The 23,108-nt window shown below is 34.9% G+C and overlaps 1 protein-coding gene across 2 annotated transcripts in view; it reads right to left on the minus strand.

Annotated features, from left to right (window-relative positions):
* Positions 1–223: 223 nt before the first annotated feature.
* OSTN (osteocrin) overlaps positions 224–23,108 on the minus strand; it is a 58,853-nt gene continuing 35,968 nt past the window's right edge. For both annotated transcript variants that reach the window (XM_081302047.1, XM_081302048.1), the window contains exons 4-5: positions 7,259–7,355; positions 224–3,246 (exon numbers count right to left, since the gene is read on the minus strand). In XM_081302047.1, coding sequence (XP_081158173.1) covers positions 7,271–7,355 — 85 coding nt within the window. In that variant the 3' untranslated portion in view covers positions 224–3,246; positions 7,259–7,270. The remainder of the gene's footprint in view (positions 3,247–7,258; positions 7,356–23,108) is intronic.

A 23,108-nucleotide genomic window follows, 5' to 3' on the forward strand; every position in this document is an offset into this window, starting at 1 on the left:
TCACTTAGCATAATCTGCTCTAATGCCATCCATTTCCCTCCAAATTCTATGATTTTGTCATTTCTTAATGCAGAGTAATACTCCATTGTGTATAAAGGCCACATTTTTAATCCATTCATCTATTGAAGGGCTTCTAGGTTGGATCCACAATCTTGCTATCGTGAATTGTGCTGCTATGAACATCGATGTAGCAAAGTTTTTGATGCCTCTTCTTTTTAGAAGATTTTATTATTTTTTTTCAATAATTTCTTTAAGAAATTTAATTCCCTGAAGATATCTACAGTCTAAACGTACAATTGACAGCTTTTTTGTAGTATAAATTTTAAGATAATATAGCCAGGAATCAATGTCCTCTCATAAAAAGTTGGTTATGTAATTGCACCAGCAGGCAGAAATCCATGTTCATATATTCATTTGCATTATGAAACACTGCATGGGGGCAAGGAGTTAAAAAGGTAACATATTATTTTCAAACTAAACAATCCTTCAAATTTGTGGCTTTCCAATGAAATGTAGTTAGATTTAGTAATAAGCAAGTCCATTTAACAGAGAAATGAAATGAGTTTCATGTTCTTAACTGAAAGTGATGTCTTAATTTATAGTTATATTAGAAGAGGATCCTATTTAAACTACGATATTGCTGACTTATTTTCTATTTTGTCAGTGATAAAAATTAAAATATGAAAGTGAAATTATAGATGGGGAAAACATTTTTTTCTTCATTAAAGTTTTGTGTATATTAGACAGGCATTGCATATAAAAATAAACATCAACAAATAGATTGTGATGTCATATTTTATTTAATTGGATGTCATAACCCAATCTTGAATTAAAAATATTATATAGAAATCTATTTGTGAAACACAACTTCAAATCTTTCCCATAAGAAATATTTCAGCTGAAGTAGTTTTTAATACCATTTTTCAAAGCAGAAAGTAGCACCTAGTTGCTTTAGATGCTTACTAATATTCAAATGGGATAAAATGGAAAGAAGGAACTTCCCAGGAATAGGGAACATCTCCATAGTTCATCAGAAGGCTGGGGAAAGTAGATAGGAGAAATCATTATTTCTTTTAATTAATTTTATTGGTTCTCTTTAGTTATACATGACAACAGGATGCATTTTGACATAATTATGGAAGCATGGTATATAATTTGTTCTAATTCAGTTCCCAATACTTCCTCTTCCCTCCCCCTCCTTCTTTCCCCTGTTCCCTTTTTTCTAATCTACTGATCTTTCTGCTATTTACTTAGTCTTTCTTTTTTTAATTAGTGTCTGATGGATGTATCTGATGATAAAATTCACTGTGGTCTATTCATATATGTATAAAGGAAAGTTGTGTCAGATTCATTCCACTGTCATTCTATATCCCATCCTTACTCCCTTTCTTTCATTCCTCTTTGTCTATTCTACTTATCTTTATTCTATTGTTTTATAAACCCATCCCCTTATTTTGGATTAGCTTCTATATATACATAATGGAGTATTACTCATCTATAAAGAAGAATGACTTTATGGCATTTGTTGATAAGTGGATGAAACTGGAAACTACACGCTAAGGGAAATAGACCAGTCCACAAAAGTCAAAGGTTGCATATTTTCTGTGATCTGTGGTAACCATTACTTCTTAAATAATCCCCTCAAACTTTGAGCCCTGTAGAATATTTACCCAAGTGCTACTGATAGCTAAAACAAGAACTAGCTAAATAGCTAAAACAAATATGAAGAACATAATTGATTAGCTTTCTCAAAATTAATTTCTCTTTACTGTAGCTCTCTATTACAAATAAAATAAACACTCATTTACTGTTTTTCCCTAAACTTTGAAGATTTTTAAGCAATTTGAAAATTTCCAAAAAAACTGAGAAGTTTTATGCAAAACAGCTATGTGTTCTAAGTATCCACCATTATTTCTTTTACCTCTTTTCAGATCTTCTAAATTGGGTTTCTAAAAAGCATGTTGGATAACTAAAAATTTATTTATTTTTTAACTTAGGCCAATCATCCATTCAATTCTTATCTAATGTATTTTTGTCACCATGCTATTTCTTTGAGTTTATTTTGTTCTGTGTACCATACAAGTATATTAGGTCTGTTGGAAGGTGAGTTTTTCGAGAGTTTAAAGGAAGAGTGTTCTACAGATGCTTTACACATTTCTGCCAAATTACTCATGCTGAATCTCTGTTCCATGTTATTTTTGTATTTTGAAAGTATCTCCAGCACACAATGCTTATACACCTAAACTGCAGTAACATCACACTTTTTACTGAGAACTGAATTTTCGAAAGTGCAAACTCTTATGCCTTGATAGGTCAATTAAAAATAATCTGCCTCATTTTAAATACACCACTTCCAAATACATTATGCTCTTCAGTGCCTTATTAAGAACAGTGTCTGAACTAGGGTAAATAATTTCCTAGATGAGTCAATACTTCCAAAAAAGATTTGCCATTGTTCTATGCTGAAATGTTCTGTGCTGTGCTGGCCCCGGTCTGGGTGGTGGTTTACTGCTTACTGATTCTTTAACTTCCTGTCTACTTTCATCTGTTACTTTTTTGTGTAGTTTTTCCCCTCATAATGAACCACTGCTGCTGTTTATTAGCTATCAGTTAAAATTTAGAGAAAATTTGGGGAATAAGAAATATAAAAGTTTAACAAATGAGTAATATCCTTAACTCTAAAACAACTCTGGCTTTACAGCTCACTGGGGCTGTGTTTTATTTGGTGAAAGTGGACAAAACTTGAATATGATAAAAGTCTAGTATTATTATTATTACCAACAAGTTTATGGACAAAGAAAAAGAGACAGGTGAATGTACTCCAGCGAAAATACACATCATGGCCTTTCCTTACTACCCAATAATGAACAGATTTTATCTAGTTTTAAGACTCAAATCTCTCTCATTACTATTCTTTAACTGAAAAAAAAAAGAAGAAGAATTGTACATGCTTATAGAAGGTATTTATCTTTATCATGCTTTTTGAATGTGATTAAAAAATGAGGTCTGGCGAGCAGGTAACCATGCCTGAATAATTAACATACATATTTAAAATATACACGCATTGAAGTGATCTGCATAATTTAATGAAACCAAAACAATACTGTGACGTGATGGACTGAAGTTCAAGGTTTGGAAAAGATTTGCAGAAGGCCAGTTCTTTAAAATTTTATGCTTAAGGAGTATGAAGAACTTCACGGAAGCATCATCCACATTTCTGTGTCATTTCACCCAAGGAAGTTGCATCTGAAAAAATGAAAGTTGAAATTGCTAAAACTAATGAGATAGATCAGGTGAAAATCCATCAACTTTAATAGATGAGCTAAACCTCTAATTATATGATATTTCATAGTTTTTATTTATATGGCATATTTTTATTTTGAAAATAATGCAATAGTTTTGGATCAAAATGCACTAAAGAACATTTAAAAAAATGTATATGTTCTAGGTGTTTGTGCTCATGTGTTAATAAAATTTATAAAAAGTTTCTGTTAAAACTCCTTTCTTCATATATCTACTGTATTCTATTTCACTTGAACTTTCAATCTTGGCTCAAAGGATGCTGTCACGACAAACCAAAGACAGATAAAGAAAAGCTCACTACAACTTTCTGTTTATTGTTAGCTAACATATCTATAATTGCTATCTATTTTGCTCTTGTTAAAGGGATCCCAACATACACTGTCATTTATGTATGATCTTCCTGCTATATTTGAGAGTTATATTAATTTATTTAAATGATAGTTATCAAAATTTTTCTAAAATAAAAATTGTCATGGGCTGGGGTCGTGGCTCAGCAGTAGAGTGCTCACCTAGCATGTGCAAGGCCCTGGGTTCGATCCTCAGCACCACATAAAAAATTAAAGGTATAAAAAATTATATAAAAATTATTTAAAAATTGTCATTATAAAACCACACATATTCATCACATTATTAAAATAATAGCCTTAATGGAGGCATCTTAATTGTCATATTGCTAAATTCATCAGGCAGGTATCCTGATTTTAATGGCAGAGGTACAGAACTTGCTAATTGAGTCTAGAGAAGCTATGATACCTGAGACATAGAACACCTCTTTAAATTTGTGTTGCTTAGAACTAAGGCCCATTTAAAAACTCAAAACTTTGGTACAATGTATTAATAATTTGAGAAAGATATTGTGAAAATATTAGATTATCTTCTTTTCTAAAACACAGAGGAGATTGGTATCAGTTTGGAAACTAGGTAGTGCATAGCAGCTGTGTATAGACTTGACCTCAAACCAAGCAAAACTTCCATGATTAGGTTCCAGTTTCACTTTTGGTGTGAAGACTTAAAATGAAACCCAGAAGGTGAAAACCCACAACTAAACTTGCTTCAAAAGATAATATTTCAACCCTCACAGAAATGAAACAAAGATTTTCAGAATGTCTAAGATCTTGTTTCTCTTTGTTTTAGAAAGTATAACCAGTGAAGTTAAAATTCAACAATGACAATTTAGCACCAAGAAGGCCTGATGGGCCATGAAGAGAATGTTGGCCTAGAAGGCCAAACCTGAGTCTTAGATCTTGCTTTGGCCAAGAGTCTATAAAAGTTTGGGTAAATAAATTTCCTCTCACAGCACCTGTTTCCTGAATTGCTTTAAAAACTGGGATTGGATTAAAAAGACTCTAAGATTCTGGATATCCAACTACTTAGCTGTTTGACTATAGGAACATTATTCAATGACTTGTTATCTAATAAATGAGTTGCATGTTATATCACATGCTTTTTTCAAAGGCATGTAGTCACAATAGGAAGAAAGATGTCAAAAATAATCTTGAAAATTTGAATGGATATAAATATCATTTTGTGGGTTCTGTAATTCATATAAAACACAAAACTTCACATGAGGAAGTAAAAAATCTTGGGGATATTTGTGGGAATATAAACAATAATTAAGAGGGTGAATTCACAATGATTTACAAAAGGGAAAGAGAAAATACATGATGTTAAGTTCTTTTCTAAACCAGTCTTTCATGATATAACTGTCTTAAGATTTTAAAGATTAAAAAAAGCAATTTTAAAGATGCTAAACAAAATTTGTTAAGAGAAGGATAAAATTTACTAATTTGGATTGCACCCAATAGTGATTCAGGAAAGATTATATTAATTCAACTCTGTAGATTAGGAGTTATCCAGAATTTCTATGGCCTGGGATTTTATATAAGTATTCATATGAGCATGTATTTCCTGTACAGTTTGTTTATCATACTTGTTTCGGTTTAATTCAGAAATTTAAAAATGGGTAACAATCAAGGGTGGAGAGTTAATTGAATTTAATTGTTTCAATCTCAGTGCCATTCAATTAATACATTAAGAAACTGAAGGACATGGGCCCTATTCCATGAGTTACTTGGGTTTTAATAGCAATTAGCTACTTCCTACTTTAATGTGGCGATTTTTAACAACTCTTAAGAATGAGTGTACTTCGTATATTCTAGATGTGAAGAAAAAGTTCATTCTGAGTTTTGAAGATAGTGCAGTTCAAAAGGTAGTAGGAAGGGGAAGGAGTATGGGGGTAGGAATTATAGTAGAAAGAATCAGACATTATTATCCTATGTACATATGTGATTATACCACTGGTGTGATTCTACAACATGCACAATCATAAAAATGAGAAGTTATACTCCATTTATGTATGATGTGACAAAATGCATACTATACTGTCATGTATAACTAATTAGAACAAATAAAAATAGGTAGCATTCAATAAATAGTTATATTTATGGGCATTCAGTAACTGTAGAACATCATTAATCAACAAATACCTAGTGGACAAAATTTATTTTAATTAAGTCATTCTGATAAAAATATGTACTTCTTATTGTGACTGTAAAGCATTTGAGGAGAAGGAAAATTGGTTCATTTAAATTAAGGGGGGAATGGGCAAAAACCATGCTTTTGGAGACTGCATTATTGATCTGAGGATTATTGTTAGAGAAACAGGAAACAGAATTACCTCCTCGTTAGCCTGAAACTGATAAGGTAGTTATAGGTTGTCTTAAATGTTTGGGAGAAAGGATAAACCTGTGTAAGCCATATTGAGAGAAAATATATTGCCTAGATTTCATATTCAAAAATATTTAGTTTTTAAAACACAATGTATATGATTAAATAAAGTGTTTGACATATAAAATCAGGATTTAAGTTTCCTGGATTTTAATTCTATCTGCATGTATTACCATATGGCTTTGTGATTTAATTAATATATCTAAACCTTCTACTTGCTTATATAATAATGATAAAAATAATAATAATCATATACCTTATTAAATACTTATACGTTAGGCACTACCCTAAGTGCTTAATATGCATCATTCATTTTTATCCTTAGGAAAATACTATGTGTTAGAAATTGTTATTATACTAATTTTATAAAGTAAGATTTAAGAATTTAAGGTCGGTCCTTCAGCTAACAGGTAGATGACCTGGGATTTGAACCTAGAAAACCTGATGTCCCCTGACACTTTTATTCCATATTCTGCACTGCTTCTCAAGATACTGGAGATAGAAATAGTTCTACTTTAAGGGGCAGAATGATTCAATGAAGAAATGCATGTGAAGCACTAAGTGTAGGGCCCAAGACAGAGTATATTTTCAGAATGGTAATGTAAATTGTTGTTAATCACAAGTATTGTGTGTGCAACATATTCTAGATTTACTACAAAGATCTGATTTAATCTTCACAATGACACTATACTAGTTTAACATAAAAGACATATAAAAATAAGGTATACTGACAGAAACAAGATAATGAATGACAACCAGGATTTGAATAGGGTATTTTGATTCCATGACTTATATTCTTTCTACTATATCATTCTCTTTCCTATGTTCCATATTATTATAATCCTAGTAATATCTTCATTGATAATAATCAATAAAATGTGTGCTTTTTATAACAAAGGGATGACTATACACTTATGCATATTTATGAAGATGATTTATTGTTTTCATTATAAGTTTAAACTTTTTTCATGTTAATATTTACTAACTACATAGAAATTTGTGAAAATAATATTTTAGGATGAAGAAGATATAAGACATTCCTCTGTTTTCCAAATGTCTATTAAATTGCTTAGCATCAATGTACTAATTGTATACAGAAATGCTTGAAAAAGTGAATTTATGAGCTAAGAAATCAAAAAGGGGATTTATAAGCAAGAATGGATTAGTCTATCATGACATGTTAAATCAAATACTTGCATGCATTGCTACTTATTCAAATTGTACTCACACTTGATATCAATTAGCCTCTAGAATTTGAAAGCCGGTTTCTACCAATCCGATCCATGGGGATGCCAAATCGTCTTTTTGGATGAGCTACTACTTTCCTGAAACAAATCAAAGAGAATATTTTTAAGCTAAGGTTGCCATTATTAACCATTACTTTTATGCTTCCATTTCATGCAGAACTGGGGGTTTTCTTTGGGAGTTGGTATAAAGATAATAGTTACATTCACCAGTTACCATTCTCGCACTCTGAATGTTTGTGGAAGTGAGTATAACCACATCCATCTTACACACCAGACACCTAAGGTTTAGAGAAAGTAATATATGCAAAGTCAAATAGACAAAGTGAAAAACCAGGTTGTATTGACACACTGATCTGCTAAGTGGGTAAATCTCTTGTCCTCTTCAGATTTTATTCCTCTGTTTATTGAGGAAAACTGAACTGTTCTCCCCAAACTCTGCCTCAGAATAGATCTTTGGGGAAGTATAGTGGTGGGAGAGGAAAGGATGCAGAGAAGAAGGCTGAGTGGAAGGAAGTTTGCCTCTCATGCCTTCATGTAGACTTCACCCAGAAAAACCTTATATGCAGTGGTCTGTGTTGTGTGTATAATCTTGATATTAAATATTGTTTGAAAAATTTAAACAAGCTCCCTATTAAAATGAAGTTTGAAAATATCCACACAGGATTATAAGAGGCCCATTACATCTTTCAGTTTATATGTCCTATACATTGGCTTTTCATTTGGTACATATATAGTAGTGGGATTCATTGTTACATATTTGTACATGCAGACAATATTACAATATGATTTGGTCAATTCATTTCTCAGTAACTCCCCTTTTATTAGCTCTTTTGTTTTATTTTAAAACATTTGCTCTTTAAAAGGAAAACTATATTTAAGCATTTTTATTTGATTTTTTTAGTATTATCATCTATTGCTGTCAAAACAAAATCCTAACATGAGATGTTAAAAAATTTGAATATGTAACTTTCACTTTCTAGCCTTGTTATAAGAGGAGAAACTAGAATTTACTTAATGAAGACAGAGATAGGTGGGATAAACTAAGAAGTCTCTATAAGTGACTTGCCTCTCAGCAAAAGGTTACTAATAAAAGCCAGGCTCCGTGGTGTATGCCTGGAATCCCAGTAGCATGGGAGACTGAGATAGGAGGGTCATGAGTTAAAAATCAGCTTCAGCAACAGTGCGGCACTAAGCAACTCAGTGAGACCCTGTGTCTAAATAAAATGCAAAATAGGCCTGAGGATGTGGCTCAGTAGTCAAGTGCCCCTGAGTTCAATCTCTAGTTATACCCCCTGCAATAGTTACTAATACACATATGGCTTTTGGTTGACTTCTATATGCAGAAAAGTAGGAATATTACAAATGAATTATATTAGACATGTACAGATACGTACAATAAACACCTAGATCAAAAAAATAAAAATATTATTAGTGAATACTTTAGGACTGAGAATCTGAAAAGTTATTCCCCAACCAAATTCAAGGTTTTCTGCTTTATATTTTTGCAAATGAACTGTAATAATACAGTTTATTGCTTGAAAATCTCAGCGATGTGGCACATATTGCATTATAGTTCAAGTTAATTTTCAACATCTTATTTATAATATTTATTTTTTAGTTGTAGTTGGACACAAAACCTTCATTTTATTTATTTTTATGTGTTGCTGAGGATCGAACCCAGGGCCTTGCTCATGCTAGGCAAGCACTCCACTGCTGAGCCACAACCCCAGCCCAATTTTCAACATCTTAAAGAGTGGAAATAAAGACTTTTGGGGGAATATTTTCAATAGCTTCTTTAGTTCATTGCTTCTTGCATTATATAGTTAATCTCTACTACATAAGTGCCAAAAATTAATGAAAACCTCAATGATTTTTGAGGTTTTATCCTATAGTCATTCGATTGATTTATACTTTACTATGTCCTTACTATGTATAAGGTTGTTTCTGTGGCTGTCCTGACTTAGATGGATAAGAAATAGTCTTTGACTTCAAAAACTTTTAGACAAATACTCTCAGAAGTGATGATAATTTAATGCAAATTATAGAGGAAAATCTCTTATTCTTACTGAGACCAAAATTTTTCTTAATGATGGTCCTGATAGTACTGTGAAGCAAATAATTTATTAAAAAGCTCTGAAAAGCATGGAGAACAAACGAAACATGAGGGACTTTTAAAGTTGTACCTTGCACATAAAAATCTATAAATATCACTTAATTTATTTAAAAGAATTAATTTGTAGGTTATTAATATTTAGTACCTTCTACATGCCTGATGCTGTGTATTGTGCTATCTATACAAGGATGATAACAACACACAGGGGAGCTGATATGTGATTACCATCAAATAATATTTAGGAATATTATATTTTCATCTAATCTAACTTTGTTTTCTGCTGATTCACATCCATCTTCCATTCTGGGTTGGCTCTTGGTTTTGTTAGCTGCATTGACTATATGTACTGTCTTATAAGATTTGTCTTCTAGGAAAAAATTTGGTCAGTATGGGAAAATACTTATTGCTCATTTTTACCATTTCTGCATCCCTACCTTCCTTCATTATTTCTGAAAAATATTACTTCTTAAGGTGATGTCTGTTGTTTGCACTTCTGGATTTCTTAATTACAAATCGACTATATATTTGTCAATTTGTTAAACAAATAGGAAACTTGTTATTTGTAAAATTAAAATTTATGTTTAAGACTTATAAAAAACTAGGCATGTTGGTCATGCTTTCAGCCATTTGATACAATTATAAATAATTGCTGTGAACAGAAAATAACGTCTCTTTTGCATTTTAAATTATCTTTAAGCAGTTGTTTTCTTTGTGGTAGTCAGAAAATCAGCTTTCCACAGATGTCCACATGGTAATCCCCAGAATCTGCAAATATGTCACTTGCACACAGGATTAAGTTTAAGGACCTTGAAATGGGAAGATGATGCTGTTGTATCTGAGTATTTCCAGTCTAGTCACTGAAGTCTTTAAAAGTAGATGATGACTGAAGGAGACTAGGTCAGACAGGAACAGCAAACTGAGAAGGACTGCCCACAGTTGCTGGCTTTGAAGAGGAAGGAAAAGCTCATGAATTAAGGAATGATGTATCCCTCAGAAGTTTTGGAAAGGAAACAGGGACTTGAGCAACCATGAGGAACTGAATTCTGCCAACAATTTGAAAGAACAGAAAATAGATTCTCCCTTAGAAACTCTGGGAAAGAGGAACAGCTGGTGGATATCTAGATCTCCTCTTTGTCCAGATGGAAGACAATGCAAGAAGGACAGCATAGAGCACCCTGCAGGAGGAACTTTACAGGACACCTCTTGGCTAGCAATGGATTCTATGACTCATACGATCACAGGACCATATGACCTAGCTGAAAGAAGCCTGGAAAAAGTCATCCAGCATTATATACATGTTGGGTGGTGAGAATATACTGGAGTCTGACCTACAGAATTTTAAGATGATCAATAATTTTGTTGTATTTTTTTTATTATAGCAATCAAAAACCAAATACATCTCTCTATGTGATGTAGGGCTTATGTCTGAGTGTAATGGGGTTAATATATAGAAAATAGTAAGCCAATGTAATTTTCACCCTAAATCCCTTTAGTGACTATTCCACCATTGTAACTCCAGGAGACACCAATAGGGCAAAAGCCACTTCAGGAAGGGAGGGAATGTCCCCAGTAGTCTCTGATAAATAGGAAGAGGAAGTGAAAAAGCAAACCCTCCCAGGTGTTAAAAGGACTGTCAAAAGGGGAAGGAAATGGTAGCTGGGACAAAGATTCATATGACATGTGCACTGATTTCCCAAATCTTATTTAAGAAAAGTGGTCATAAAAATACAAATATTTTTACTTTTTAAGAGAAGTGTGATATTCTCATAAATCATATAAATTAGAACAGTACTGTTCCCTGCTGCCAATATATTTTTTCAAAAATGAAAGTAAAAGGAATAGATATAATATTTTTTTCTTTTAGGCTTTACTATAGTTGATCTTTCCTTGAGAGATCAGACTGTGAAAGATGTTATAGTGCTGAAAGCAAAATAAACCTGCTTTTTCCCTCTTTCCTAACTTCCCTCCCTTCCTTTCTTCTTTTCTTCCTTCCTGGATTCCCTTTCCCCCCTAATTTTTCTTCCCTCCCTTTTCCCAGGTTTGATCAAAGCAGTATTCAGAACCAGGAAATGGAGGGCTTGGGCTCTAATTTGATTGTTTTACTTAGTGTTAATGTGATCCTTTGCACGTCTGTTATTATCAGCTTCCTTTTTTTTGATAAAATTTAGATAATACTTGTTGTTTCTATCTTCTGGAGCTGTTTATTCATTTAATATATTTACTTGTTAAGTAATAGTTGCATTTGGATTTATTCTATGCACTGGGGATACAGTGGTGAATAAGACATGCTACCTCTCAGAGTTCACAATTCACCTTGAAAAGACATAATGAGTTAACACACGGGAAAAAATTTTGTACTTTCCAACTGATATTATTCTTTTCTACCAGTCTAATCCAGTGATTTTCAAACTATTTATAGCCTACCTTTATAAACACAAAACTTTTTAAAAAAGAGCAATATTTAAAGTGTTAAGTGAATTGTGTCAGTAAGTTACCTCTCCTTGTCCATATATAGTGACCACTGAAAGAGCTTCCAGAAACGCTTAAACCTCCTTAGAGCAGAGGAAGTTGCCAAGTGGGTAAAGTAGAGACTAACAATAGATACATAAGTACTTGATTTATTTTATCAAATTTAGGATTGGTTGCAAATGCTCAAAGGTATATAGAAATTAAATTTTAAAATTAAGCATATATATAACATATATTGTTTATATAAATATATATTATATATTATGTAATATATAAGATATAAATATATAAAATAATATATGTCATATATATATATATATATATATATATATATATATACACACACACACACATCTACTCAGCATTAGTGCTTATATAAAAACAAAATCTTTTTTCCAGAAAGTAAATAGAAATTATAATTGTTCAGTAAGTTAAAGAATTTCTGTATAATCTATATCAATTCAGAAGTAAACTGGTAATTTAGTTATTTTGTTATTATTATAAAAGTATAATAGTACTTTACTCTAAAACACATGTGCTGACAAAAATAGAGTGTGTAAAAATTAATATTAGAGCATTTAAAAAAATATTTTGAATAATTTTTTTAGTTGTCAATGGATCTTTATTTTTAAAATTTATTTATTTGTATGAGGTGCTGAGAATCAAACCCAGTGCCTCACACATGCTAGGCAAGCACTCCACCACTGAGCCACAGCCCCAGTCCATAGAGAAATATTCTTAAGTCCAAAAAGGAAAGCTGTACTTTCTGAGTATTTAGTCCCTCTTGTGACAAAATGGTGGTATGACATGGCTTATACTATAGGCATTTAAAACAATCCACGTTTTTCATTCTAAAATATTCTTTAAGTAATTTAAAGGTTTAGAATATCAAATTCATATAAAGGGAATGATTATTTTTTTAATTTTTCTTTTTGGTGCTGGGAATTGAAACCAGGGGTACTTTACCACTGAGATAGATCCCCAGTCCTTTTTATTTTTTATTTTGAAACAGGGTGCTGAGCGTCTTAAACTTGCATGCCTCTATCTTCTTAGGTGCTGGGATTACAGACTGTAATTACAGACTGTACTTTTAAACATGACTAAACTATGTAGTTTAGTGTACACTAAAATATAGACTTCCAATGTTAAATAGGATTTTCTTTAAAATTTATATTCTTGGATAATTCCATTTCTAAAGGTACTTGAACATTCTAAAAAGGTGCAGTTAAACATTGTATCAAAAATCACTTCATATAAAATACTATACATTTATTTATGATCTGTTTAAAGAAAATGAAAAGGAGTTTTCTATTTGCAGCACCAGCATAAGAAATAGAATATTATCAGCACTCTTGACATCACCACAGCATCCCTCTCCCCTTTCATGGCTCATTCCCAGAGGTAATATACAGACTGAAGCTTAGCCTAATAATTCTCTGCTTTTCCTTATCTTATTATCTGTGTATGTATTCTTCAAAAATTTTGTATTTACCTTAGACAGTTCTAGAATTGTACTTAAAATGAGTCATGTACTGCAGACTTAATGTACAGCATGGTGACATAGTCAATAATAATGATGTTAATACTATTACTAGTACTGATAATACTAATGTTAATATTAAAAATGGTAGTTTATTGTTTGACTATAATGTATTATATACTTGAAATTTGCTAATAGAGTAGATCTAAGTATTTCATTACCAAAAATGAAGGTAACTATGTGAAAGAATGGATATACTAGCTTGATTTTGACAATCACTTCACAATATAGATTGTATTAAATATCATTTTATGCCCTGAATATAATCAAGTTTTGTCCATCATAAAAAGGAATCATGTATGAATCTTCTCTCTTTCAACAAGTATTATGTATTTTGAGATTAGACATTATGTTCTTGTCTGTGTTAACATGCGTTGCTATAGTTTCTTTATTTATAGTTGCTGCATATGATTTCATCACATGAATATACAATGGTTTGTCCATTCTACTGTGAATTAAAAATTCAGGTATTTTCTTTTTGTTCTTCAGACTGTTCTGCTGAATTTTTTCTTATACATGCCTTTGGTGTTCATTTTAATGATTAAAGTATATTTTCAGAAGTAGAATTGCCAGCTATGCTTATACTTAATTTCATTTTATAGACCAGTTTCCAAAGTTGCACCAATTTACACATCTGAGAGCAGTATATGGCAGATCCTATTATTTCAAATCTATGACAACCATTGTATTGTCAGAATTTCAATTTTGCCAATCTAATGCATCAGTAGTCACACATGGTTTGGGTGTTAATTGACTTTTCCTGACTACTAATAAGGTTACTCACATTTTCATTTGTTTATTTTGGAAGTGCCTGTTTAAGTCTGTTATCTGTTTTTTTTTAATTGTGCTTTTCTTTTAAGTCTTTATTTGTAGAAAGGCCTAGAATACTCTGAATATTAAACTTTATAAGTTATATATATTCAAATATCTTGTCCCATCTGTGATTTTTCTTGTTTTTTTTTGAAAATAATATTTAGTGTTATTTTTATACCTCATCTAATAATCATCTCTATCTTAATAATGGATTCAGCTTGCCATGTTTACTGGAAATTCTATTGCAGTATAGACTGAAATTGTACTGAAATTGAACATATAAGTCAATTTGAAGAGAATCAAAATCTTCATGATAGTGAGACTGATTATTCAAGATCATTTATCATTTAGGTTATTTTTAATCCCTTCAAATAAACTAATTTTTAATAAATGATTTTAATAAATAATTTTCTCCATAAAAATCTTCTATAGTTTGTTGTATTTGTTTTTAGTGGTGTCAGCTAAGGATATGTATAGTAGGTGTTTTTTTTAATAGGTGTTCTTTCTCTTGTAATGAAGTTTTTTTGTATTATTAATTTACTGGTTATTTCATTCAGGAATAGATATTGAATTTTATCAAATGCTTTTTTGCATCTATTGGAATGATGTCCTTTATTTCTTTGATTTGTTAATTCCGTTATTGATTTTCTAATATAAACCACCCTTATACAGTATTTTTTGTGGTAACCCCTGTATTTGTTTTGTTATTTTGTGTGTGTATATGTGTGTGTGTCTGTGTGTCTGTGTGTATGTGTGTGTGTGTGTGTATTTGTGTGTCTGGGGAGGAGGTGGGATTTGGTACCTGTGGTCACTAATGAAGATGTCTGATAATTTTCTTTCCTGTTTTCTACATATGTGGTTTTGGTCTTCAGACAGCTCTAGTCTCATTAAATGGCAGAAGATTACACCTTCCTCTTTGGTCTCCCTTTTGTTATTTATTTAATTGCATCATGGTTTGAGAACATGTTCTTTGTGAAAACCATGCCTCGGGCTGGGGATGTGGCTCAAGCGGTAGCGCGCTCGCCTGGCATGCGTGCGGCCCGGGTTCGATCCTCAGCACCACATACCAACAAAGATGTTGTGTCTGCTGAGAACTAGAAATGAATATTGAAAATTCTCCCTCTCTCTCTCTCCCCTCTCTCACTCTCTCTTTAAAAAAAAAAAAAAAAAAAAAGAAAACCATGCCTCCACAATTTGTAAAGGTTTATTTTCCAGACTAGCAGTTCATTAATTTCATGTGTAAAGGTTGATTCATGTGTACTTAAAACTTTTTTCCTCCAACTGTTGGACAAAACAACAAGTTTTACTTATCCTGTTTATGGTTTTAAGTTCCTGGGGAAAGAAACTTGGAATCAGAGCATGGAGAATGTTCCTTCAAAACAATAGTCAGATTTGCTGCTCTATTTTAAAGAGGCAATAAAATGGTAGACCTCTATGAAGAAAGTCATACAGCTCCACCCATATTCAGTATTATGCAAAAGGGGAGGAAATAGTAACAATTAACTGAGGATGTAATTTGGATTAGTAAAACAGGGAGATGAATTATTAAGTGTCTATGAGTATAGCAGCCAGGCTCTGGCCCCCAATATTTCTGCCATTATATATTCTCCTTCCACATGGGGCAGAGATGACTTGTCACCAAGGATCTTGTGGAAAGACCATGTGAAAATGAGGAAGCTGCTGCACCTCTTGCTTTGCTGTGTTGAATGAATGCCTGGAGGGTGTGGGGGGAAACCAGCAGCCATTTCCTAAAAACACTCCAACAGCCCTATACAGAGATTTTCATAGCAAAGAACTAAGGCCTTGAAAATAGCCGGTGAGGAACTGGGACTCCCAGCTGCCAACCCAATCAGTGGGCCATTTTGGAAATGGATACCCAGCTCCAGCAGAGCCTCAGGTGCTGAGGCCCTGTTAACATCTTCACTGTGACCTTGGAGAGCCTGAATGAGAAGCACCCAGCCAGTTTTTTAAAAAATTTTTAATGCACAGAAATGGTTTTATAATTATAATGCTTATTGTTTTCTTAAGCTGCTCAATTTTGGATAATTTGTTTCACTACAATTGATATTTATTATCATGAGATTCTCAAGCAATCACACCCAATTTAGGGGTTCCAGGAAAAACTTAGGAAGCATGTGGGAACAATAAGCCAGATAGTCACCCCTGAATCTTGCAATTGTGGTTACTCTAATTTAAAATTCAAGTATAAAATTAAGAAAAAGAAAGAGAAGGACTGATAATTAACTATATAGGAGTTTGGAAGGACTGACATGTGAAAAACCTAAAATGAAGTACTCAGCCAGGCCCTGTGAGGGGTGAGAAGGAAATAATCAAAAATCTGTCCACAGAAAGACAGGTTTTCAAATTCAAATTCCATAATGTTAGAATGAAGGATCATACTAAATCTGAGTGATAAGATGGTTTTAACTAGTTATTACATAATGCCTTCTCCCCACTACCAAGTCCACATCTAGAATAGGGAAATAAGGTATGTATCCAATATACAGAAACCCAACATGCCATTTTTATTACTGACAAAACTCAATGTAGAATATGACTTCACATCTGCATTTCAAAGACCTTCCTTATATTTTCTGCCTGTATTAGACAGATTGACATAACTAGCTAGCCATTGCTATCTAATAAAAACAGGAAGGAAGCGTATGAGCTGAACATACTCAACTACTCCTCCCAACCTGACCAATCAAAGAAGAGGCTATTCCCCTGGAGGGAAGTGAATAGAGGTAGAAGAAGCCTAATTAGAGCTCCTGAACATGGAGGATGGAACCAGTTGGTTCCTTCATAATCAACAGTGTAATTTTAGAATGATGAAAGGAAATGCTACTTCACTCAGCAGAAGTTTACTTTTGACTTTCAGAATTCTATGTCAAAACTAGTAATTAAATTTTAAACAGACTGCTATTAAATTGATGATGATGATGATGATGCAGAAGAGAAATAATATTGGCTTCTGAAGTATTGTCCCAGGAATGAGATAACTAAACAGGCATTCGGAACAAAACCACCAGCACTGGGATCAAATAATGAGATTTAGGCAGCTATAGAAAGAACCAGGGATGCTTAATTTGGAAAGCACTGCAGAGTAGTAGGATAGGGCAAGGGGATCTGCATTTACTTGGTTCATGAATCTCTCTGAGGAACTAATGAAATTTTTAAAACTTCTATCTAACAAATAGAATCACACAAAAAATGTATTACAAAAATTTCTTTTTGGAGGGATGGGTAATACACATTGCAAAGCCCATGTATGGAGTCAAAATATTCTCCCTTTTAGAAGAAAGATTAAATCTTCATGACAAGAGTTAGGTGGGGAGAAAAGGTAAAGAACTGCGTCATTTTGTGGTGTTGAGCTGAAGTGAGAAGAGACAGGCAATAAAGAACAGTTATTGGCAAGAATGGGCCAAGATCATTATGCTCAAGGGCATTTCCCATTGCATGGTCAGGCTTTTTAACTTGGAGGGAAAAAGAAAGCTGGGGCACCTCCCTCTGAATACTTTTTCTGAGTTTCTAACATCTGAAATGTAGCCCATTTTGAACTACTTCCTTTGGGCATCAACAAATAAGAGCTAAAAAGAATCAGCAAAAATCATAAGATGTGGAGGTTGGCCTAGGTCTGTCACAGGATTTACAATGAGTTAGAAAGGAAATAAAATGTTAGGATTTTTATCTTAGTCTCTCGGACAGTCATCAAGAAGGGCAGTCATATCTGACAACTCAAACCTGGCACTACTCTTCTCAACTTTATCCTGAACCTTAGGATAGAAGGCCATATATCTTCAGTATGGTAATTTTTTTTATTAGTTGCACATGACAATACAATGATCTTGACATATCATACATTTGAATCAAATGTGGTATAATTTCTCATTTTTCTGAGTGTACAGGTTGCAGAATCAGTTGGTTATACAGACATGTATATACATACAGCAATACTAGTGTCTATTTTATTCTGCTGCCCTTCCTATCTCCCCATCCCCTCCCTTCCCCTCCCATCACTTCTCTCTACCCAATCTAATGTGACACATTTCTTTTTTTTCCCTCACATCATCATACATGTATTTTGTATAACGATGAGGGTCTCCTTCCATCTTCCATGCAATTCCCCTTCTCCCGACCATTCCCTCCCACCTCTCTTCCCTATTTAGTGGTAATCTTCTTCTCATGCTCTTCCTCCCTACCCCATTAGTATTTATTCAGTGTATACGTTCTAAGTGAACTTCACTGTTCTTGGTCATGGATAAGCACCTTATTCATGCAGCTTTAATTTCTTTATCAAAACTGGCTTTAAGTGGAAAATCATTGGTCTTGGAGTAAACAACTTGATGCATAATTTATAGTTAGGTAATCTCAGAAAACTCATCTCTCTAAAAATACACCAATAAAATGGGATTCATAGCAACCTCCTTCTTAGAGTGTTATGAAATGTTAAAAAGCAAGTAATATATCAAGAGTTTTCAAATAAGATTCTATTTCAGTTTTTGGCTGTGGTCCCAAAGTAGGCAAGTATTTCCTCTTGTATTCTAAAGTTAGGTGCTAGACTCATGTAGTATTTGCAAAGAATGTTGCTGCAAACTGATTTTTTCCAACTTTAGTCCAATAAAAGAATTGATGTTGAATGGGTCATGAGGAAAGAATTTCTCAGGAAGGAGTTATTGGAGAACAGGGGCATTTATCCTCTACCTTCAAATAGGGGTCTTCAGGAAAACCACTCAGAGTGGGATGTACCCAGGAAGCATGATAGACTTGATGCAACCGTACTTATAAAATCTAAAGGGCAAGAAGCTTTGAGAGTGGGCTTGATATCAGAGCAAAGAGGGATGACTACATAAGGAACAGCTTCTCTTTTAGTAACCAAAGTTAAGGATGTGGAGCATGTGGATGGAGCTGGCCTAGGTTAATTATAAAGGGTAAGTTGCCTCAAGGTCTCTCTGCCAGGGGTGATGGGTGAAGCAAACTCAGCAGGATGCTGGTGGTGGTGTGAAATGGAGAAGCTGAAAGAATAGAGGGTGAAGAGCATCCTGCCAGAAGAGAAGCATGGCTGGAGGCCAGGATGTTTATAACAAAGTTCCCAGTGAGGGTTATGTGATGGTCTGTAAAAATAAGTCCAAATAAGGAGTCAGCTTTGGGTTATAAAGTCCAGGGCGCACTAGAGCCAGATCATGACTGATCAGTCAAGTCAGATTTCTCTCTGCATCTCCAGTCTTGATTCTGGAGGAGACAAAATCAGGGGGGCTATTGCAGTGATGGGAGGGTGAGGATGAAACTGACAATAGCCCTCTTTCCACTGCAGCTTCCCAGCATGAATGGGCCAAGGCTGGGGAAAAAACTTTAATAATATTCATGGTTTGGGCTAAGACTTAAGATTTGATATTTAACAGAAAATAGTTATTTTTCAACTAAAAGTGAACACAAGGATTCCTATTATTCTGATATGACTATCAGAGCCAATGTGCCTACTTTTGGCTTTCCCAAGAGAAAGGAAACAAGCACTCCCATTAAGTGGGCTTGAATGCAGGGAGCAAGGTGTAAAATTGTCTTTGACAGTTATTTTCTTTCAATTAAATGATTATAATAACAATAGTCTGAAGCAAAATGTTAATTGACCCAGTTCTATTGAATGTGCATAACTGTGCTGGGTCTCTTCCATCAGCTCTTCACATTTATTTCTTTATCTTTTCTCACTCACTTTTAGTCAGAGGTGGCTGATGTTTTCGGATAACATAAAAGTTCCTGCAACCTCAGGCTTGGTTTGGGTCAAGCAATAGGTGACCTTGGCAAGAGAGACCAGGAGAGTGGGAAAGATGAGAGGAAAATTTTTCATGCTCCCATTCCCCCTTGTAAGACCTTCTCCAGTGAGCTATGCTTCTCAATGAGGCTTACTGTTTCTCCCAGGCATCTGATTCTCTATGACTATATATGATATTCCAGAAGCCTCTTGTTTCTTCAGGCCAGGGCCCTTGGCTGTTGTGCCAACCACTATGATTTAGCTGTACTCAGACTTTTGTAATCTTCTTATGAATAAACTTTCCCCAAATTTTCCTTTTTCAAAAGTGCTAAATATTTCCTGTGGGTACCCTGATTGACCAAGTAACATTATTTGCTTCTCTAATCTCAAAATCTTAACGGCAGCACTAAAGCAATAATAGTTGTGAAAATGTTTAGCAGTAATTAAAATAAAATAGAGTATTATTATTGTTCTTATCATTTGCAAGATATTTTCAGGAATGTGTGAAGGAGCCAGAAAAAAATCATTTGTTAGAAAAATTCCAGGCCTATCATCAATATCTCCTAATGTTAAAGGGCCATTCAGAAAGTAAGCACTATTTTACCAGGGATATAATCATACCTGTTTCCTTTGCTTTGCATTGATGAGGCGAACATTCATTAGTTTTAACTTTTGAACAAGTGAACTAAAATGAGGAAAATACTTTATACTTCAAAACGTAAAATTAACTTTGCCCTGGGAATTAAGTAACATGCATGTGTATCTGAAAATAAAGCTAGTGTCATAGTCAGTGAAAAACTTGGGTAAATAGTACATGATAGCACTGTTCAATGCATTCTAATATGATCGGACATAGACTTTGCCCTGTTTAGTGGTTTCTGTTTGTCTGTTGTCATTTTTTATTTTTCCTAACTATTCATGTATTGTGCTGTTCCGATATCTTGGTGGACTTTTTCAAAGCAGTTTAAATTTTTTTTTCTTGCCTAAATATTTTGAAGTTATCAAGAATAAAATAATGCATTTTATATGCTCAAGTCTCAGGGTTTTTTTTTTTTTATTGTTGTCGTTCAAAACATTACATAGGTTGGAACATGGCCGCCGAGGAGGAAGCAGGGACTCTGATGTCGCTGCACTAACGGGATCAAAAAGACCCTTTGGAACAGCGGCAGTCTTCACACTGAGGAACTTCTAGCAGAATTCCATGAAGAGGGGTCCTGCAGGGATCTGGTAGGTCTTTAAGAAGTGTCGGTGTGTGGCCGCCGGGACTCGGGGCCTGGGGACTGTGATACTTGCCGGAGTCAGGCCGTCGCCTCCCCGGCCCCGGGCGCCACGAGCCATAAAGACACGGACCGGGCCGCGGTGCAGCTAGAAGCCGGGAACGCCGGGGGCGGAAAGAGCGAACAGGGCAGCGCCGGCTGTAGAAACCGCGGCTGAGAGAGGCGCGGGAGCTCGAAGCAGAGACACACCGGAGAGAGTGAGCCAGCACCCCGCCATCATCCCGAAATAGCGAGAGGAGAAAGTTGGCGGCGGGAAGTGAGTAAGCCCCTCCTGTTCCGTGCCCCGCACCACCGCGTCTGAAAAGCTAAGACAGACAGCTGCGACTCAGCATTAAGCTATCCGGCTGAGGCGGCTGGTCAGCGCTTCTCATTCCCCGGAGGTGGATGCCTGCCGGGCCTTCGTGGGTAGTGGCCGCAGGGTCCAGGCGGGGCTTGGGAGACAGTGGGGACCCGCTCGAGGCATTGGTCGCCCGGCAGGGGGAGGCGAACTGCAGCCGTTTGCTGAGGACACCACTGTGACAGAGGGCTGGCGTGGCAGGACTGCAGCGGAGGAGATAAATTCATTGAAGCCTGCTGCAGCAGGTGTGTGGTCTCCTGGTTCTCCCTCCCCACGCATCAGGGAAACCTTAAGAGCCCCTCCCAGCTCTCCCGAGAGTGCTACAGCCAGCCCAAGGGAGTCAGAGGTGCTGCGGGACTGCCGCTCCCTCCAGGGATGGCTGTTGAGGTCTCTTGCACCAGCTACGGGGGTGTGGCTACAGGAGGGCAAGCAAAATTCGCTGAGGATTCTCAGCACCAAGCTCTACAAGCTTAGGGTCTGAGGGAATGGCAATCTGGAGGAGTGAGCCCAGTCGTTCATGAAAACAGGGCTCCCGGGAGCAGCAGACCCGGCCTGTAGCCAGTATTGTGGTGAGAGGGGCCTGGCTAGAGGAAAAGTGGAAGTGTTTGGACACAAGAGGAGGCCCTAGGCACTCAGGATTGGAGACTCGCCCAGTCTGGGAGGAGCTGCTGCACAGTGATTGGTTCCCGCTTACTGACGGGAAAGACTTGACCTGGGGGGCACAGCGCCACCTAGTGGAAGAGAAGTTAATCAAACTCTAAGACGGCATTTATTAGTCTTTTTTATTGTTTTTTTTTTCTTTTTTTTCTTTTTTTTTTTGATTGATTGGGGTTTTTCTTTCATCTTCATTTTTCAATCTTGTTTTTTCTTTCTTTTCTCTTTTTTTTCTCCTTCTTTCACTTCTAATCTCAATTTTATTTATTTTTTTTAATTATTATTAATATTTTTTTAAATTTTTGTTCTTTTTTAGTTCCTATTTCTTTCTTCTTTTGTCTTTTCATTTTTCTTATCCCCCCTTCCTTGAATTCTACCTGCCTACTCTCATTCTCCTTAGTGACTCCTTCCCTTCCCTTCTAATACCTTTCCTCCCTAGCATCAAATAAATTTATAGGAAAATAACACTAACCCAGCAGTCAACCAGAACAAGAAGCAACATGAGCAGCTTCAAGAAGCAAGGAAGAAGAGGAGTACAAGCAATGCAGGACAGCCTAAATACTCAGGAGGACCTAGAGTCATCAGAAAAATGGTCATATAAAGACCTCAAGGAACACCTTAGACAGATGGAATGGAACCTCAAAGAGGATACGAGACAGCAAATTCAAGCAGCGAAAGAACACATTGAGAATGAGTTACATAAACAGCTAAAAGAAGAAGTTAAGCATCTTTATAAGGAGATAGAGATTATAAAAAATAATCAAACAGTAATTCTAGAAATGAAGGAAACGATAAACCAAATTAAAAACTCAATCGAGAGTATCACTAACAGAGTGGAGCAAGTAGAAGCCAGAACGTCAGATAATGAAGACAAAATATATC

This window comes from Spermophilus citellus, assembly GCF_964194105.1.
Source record: "Spermophilus citellus genome assembly, chromosome: 7".
In the NCBI taxonomy this organism is placed as follows: Eukaryota; Metazoa; Chordata; class Mammalia; order Rodentia; family Sciuridae; genus Spermophilus; species Spermophilus citellus.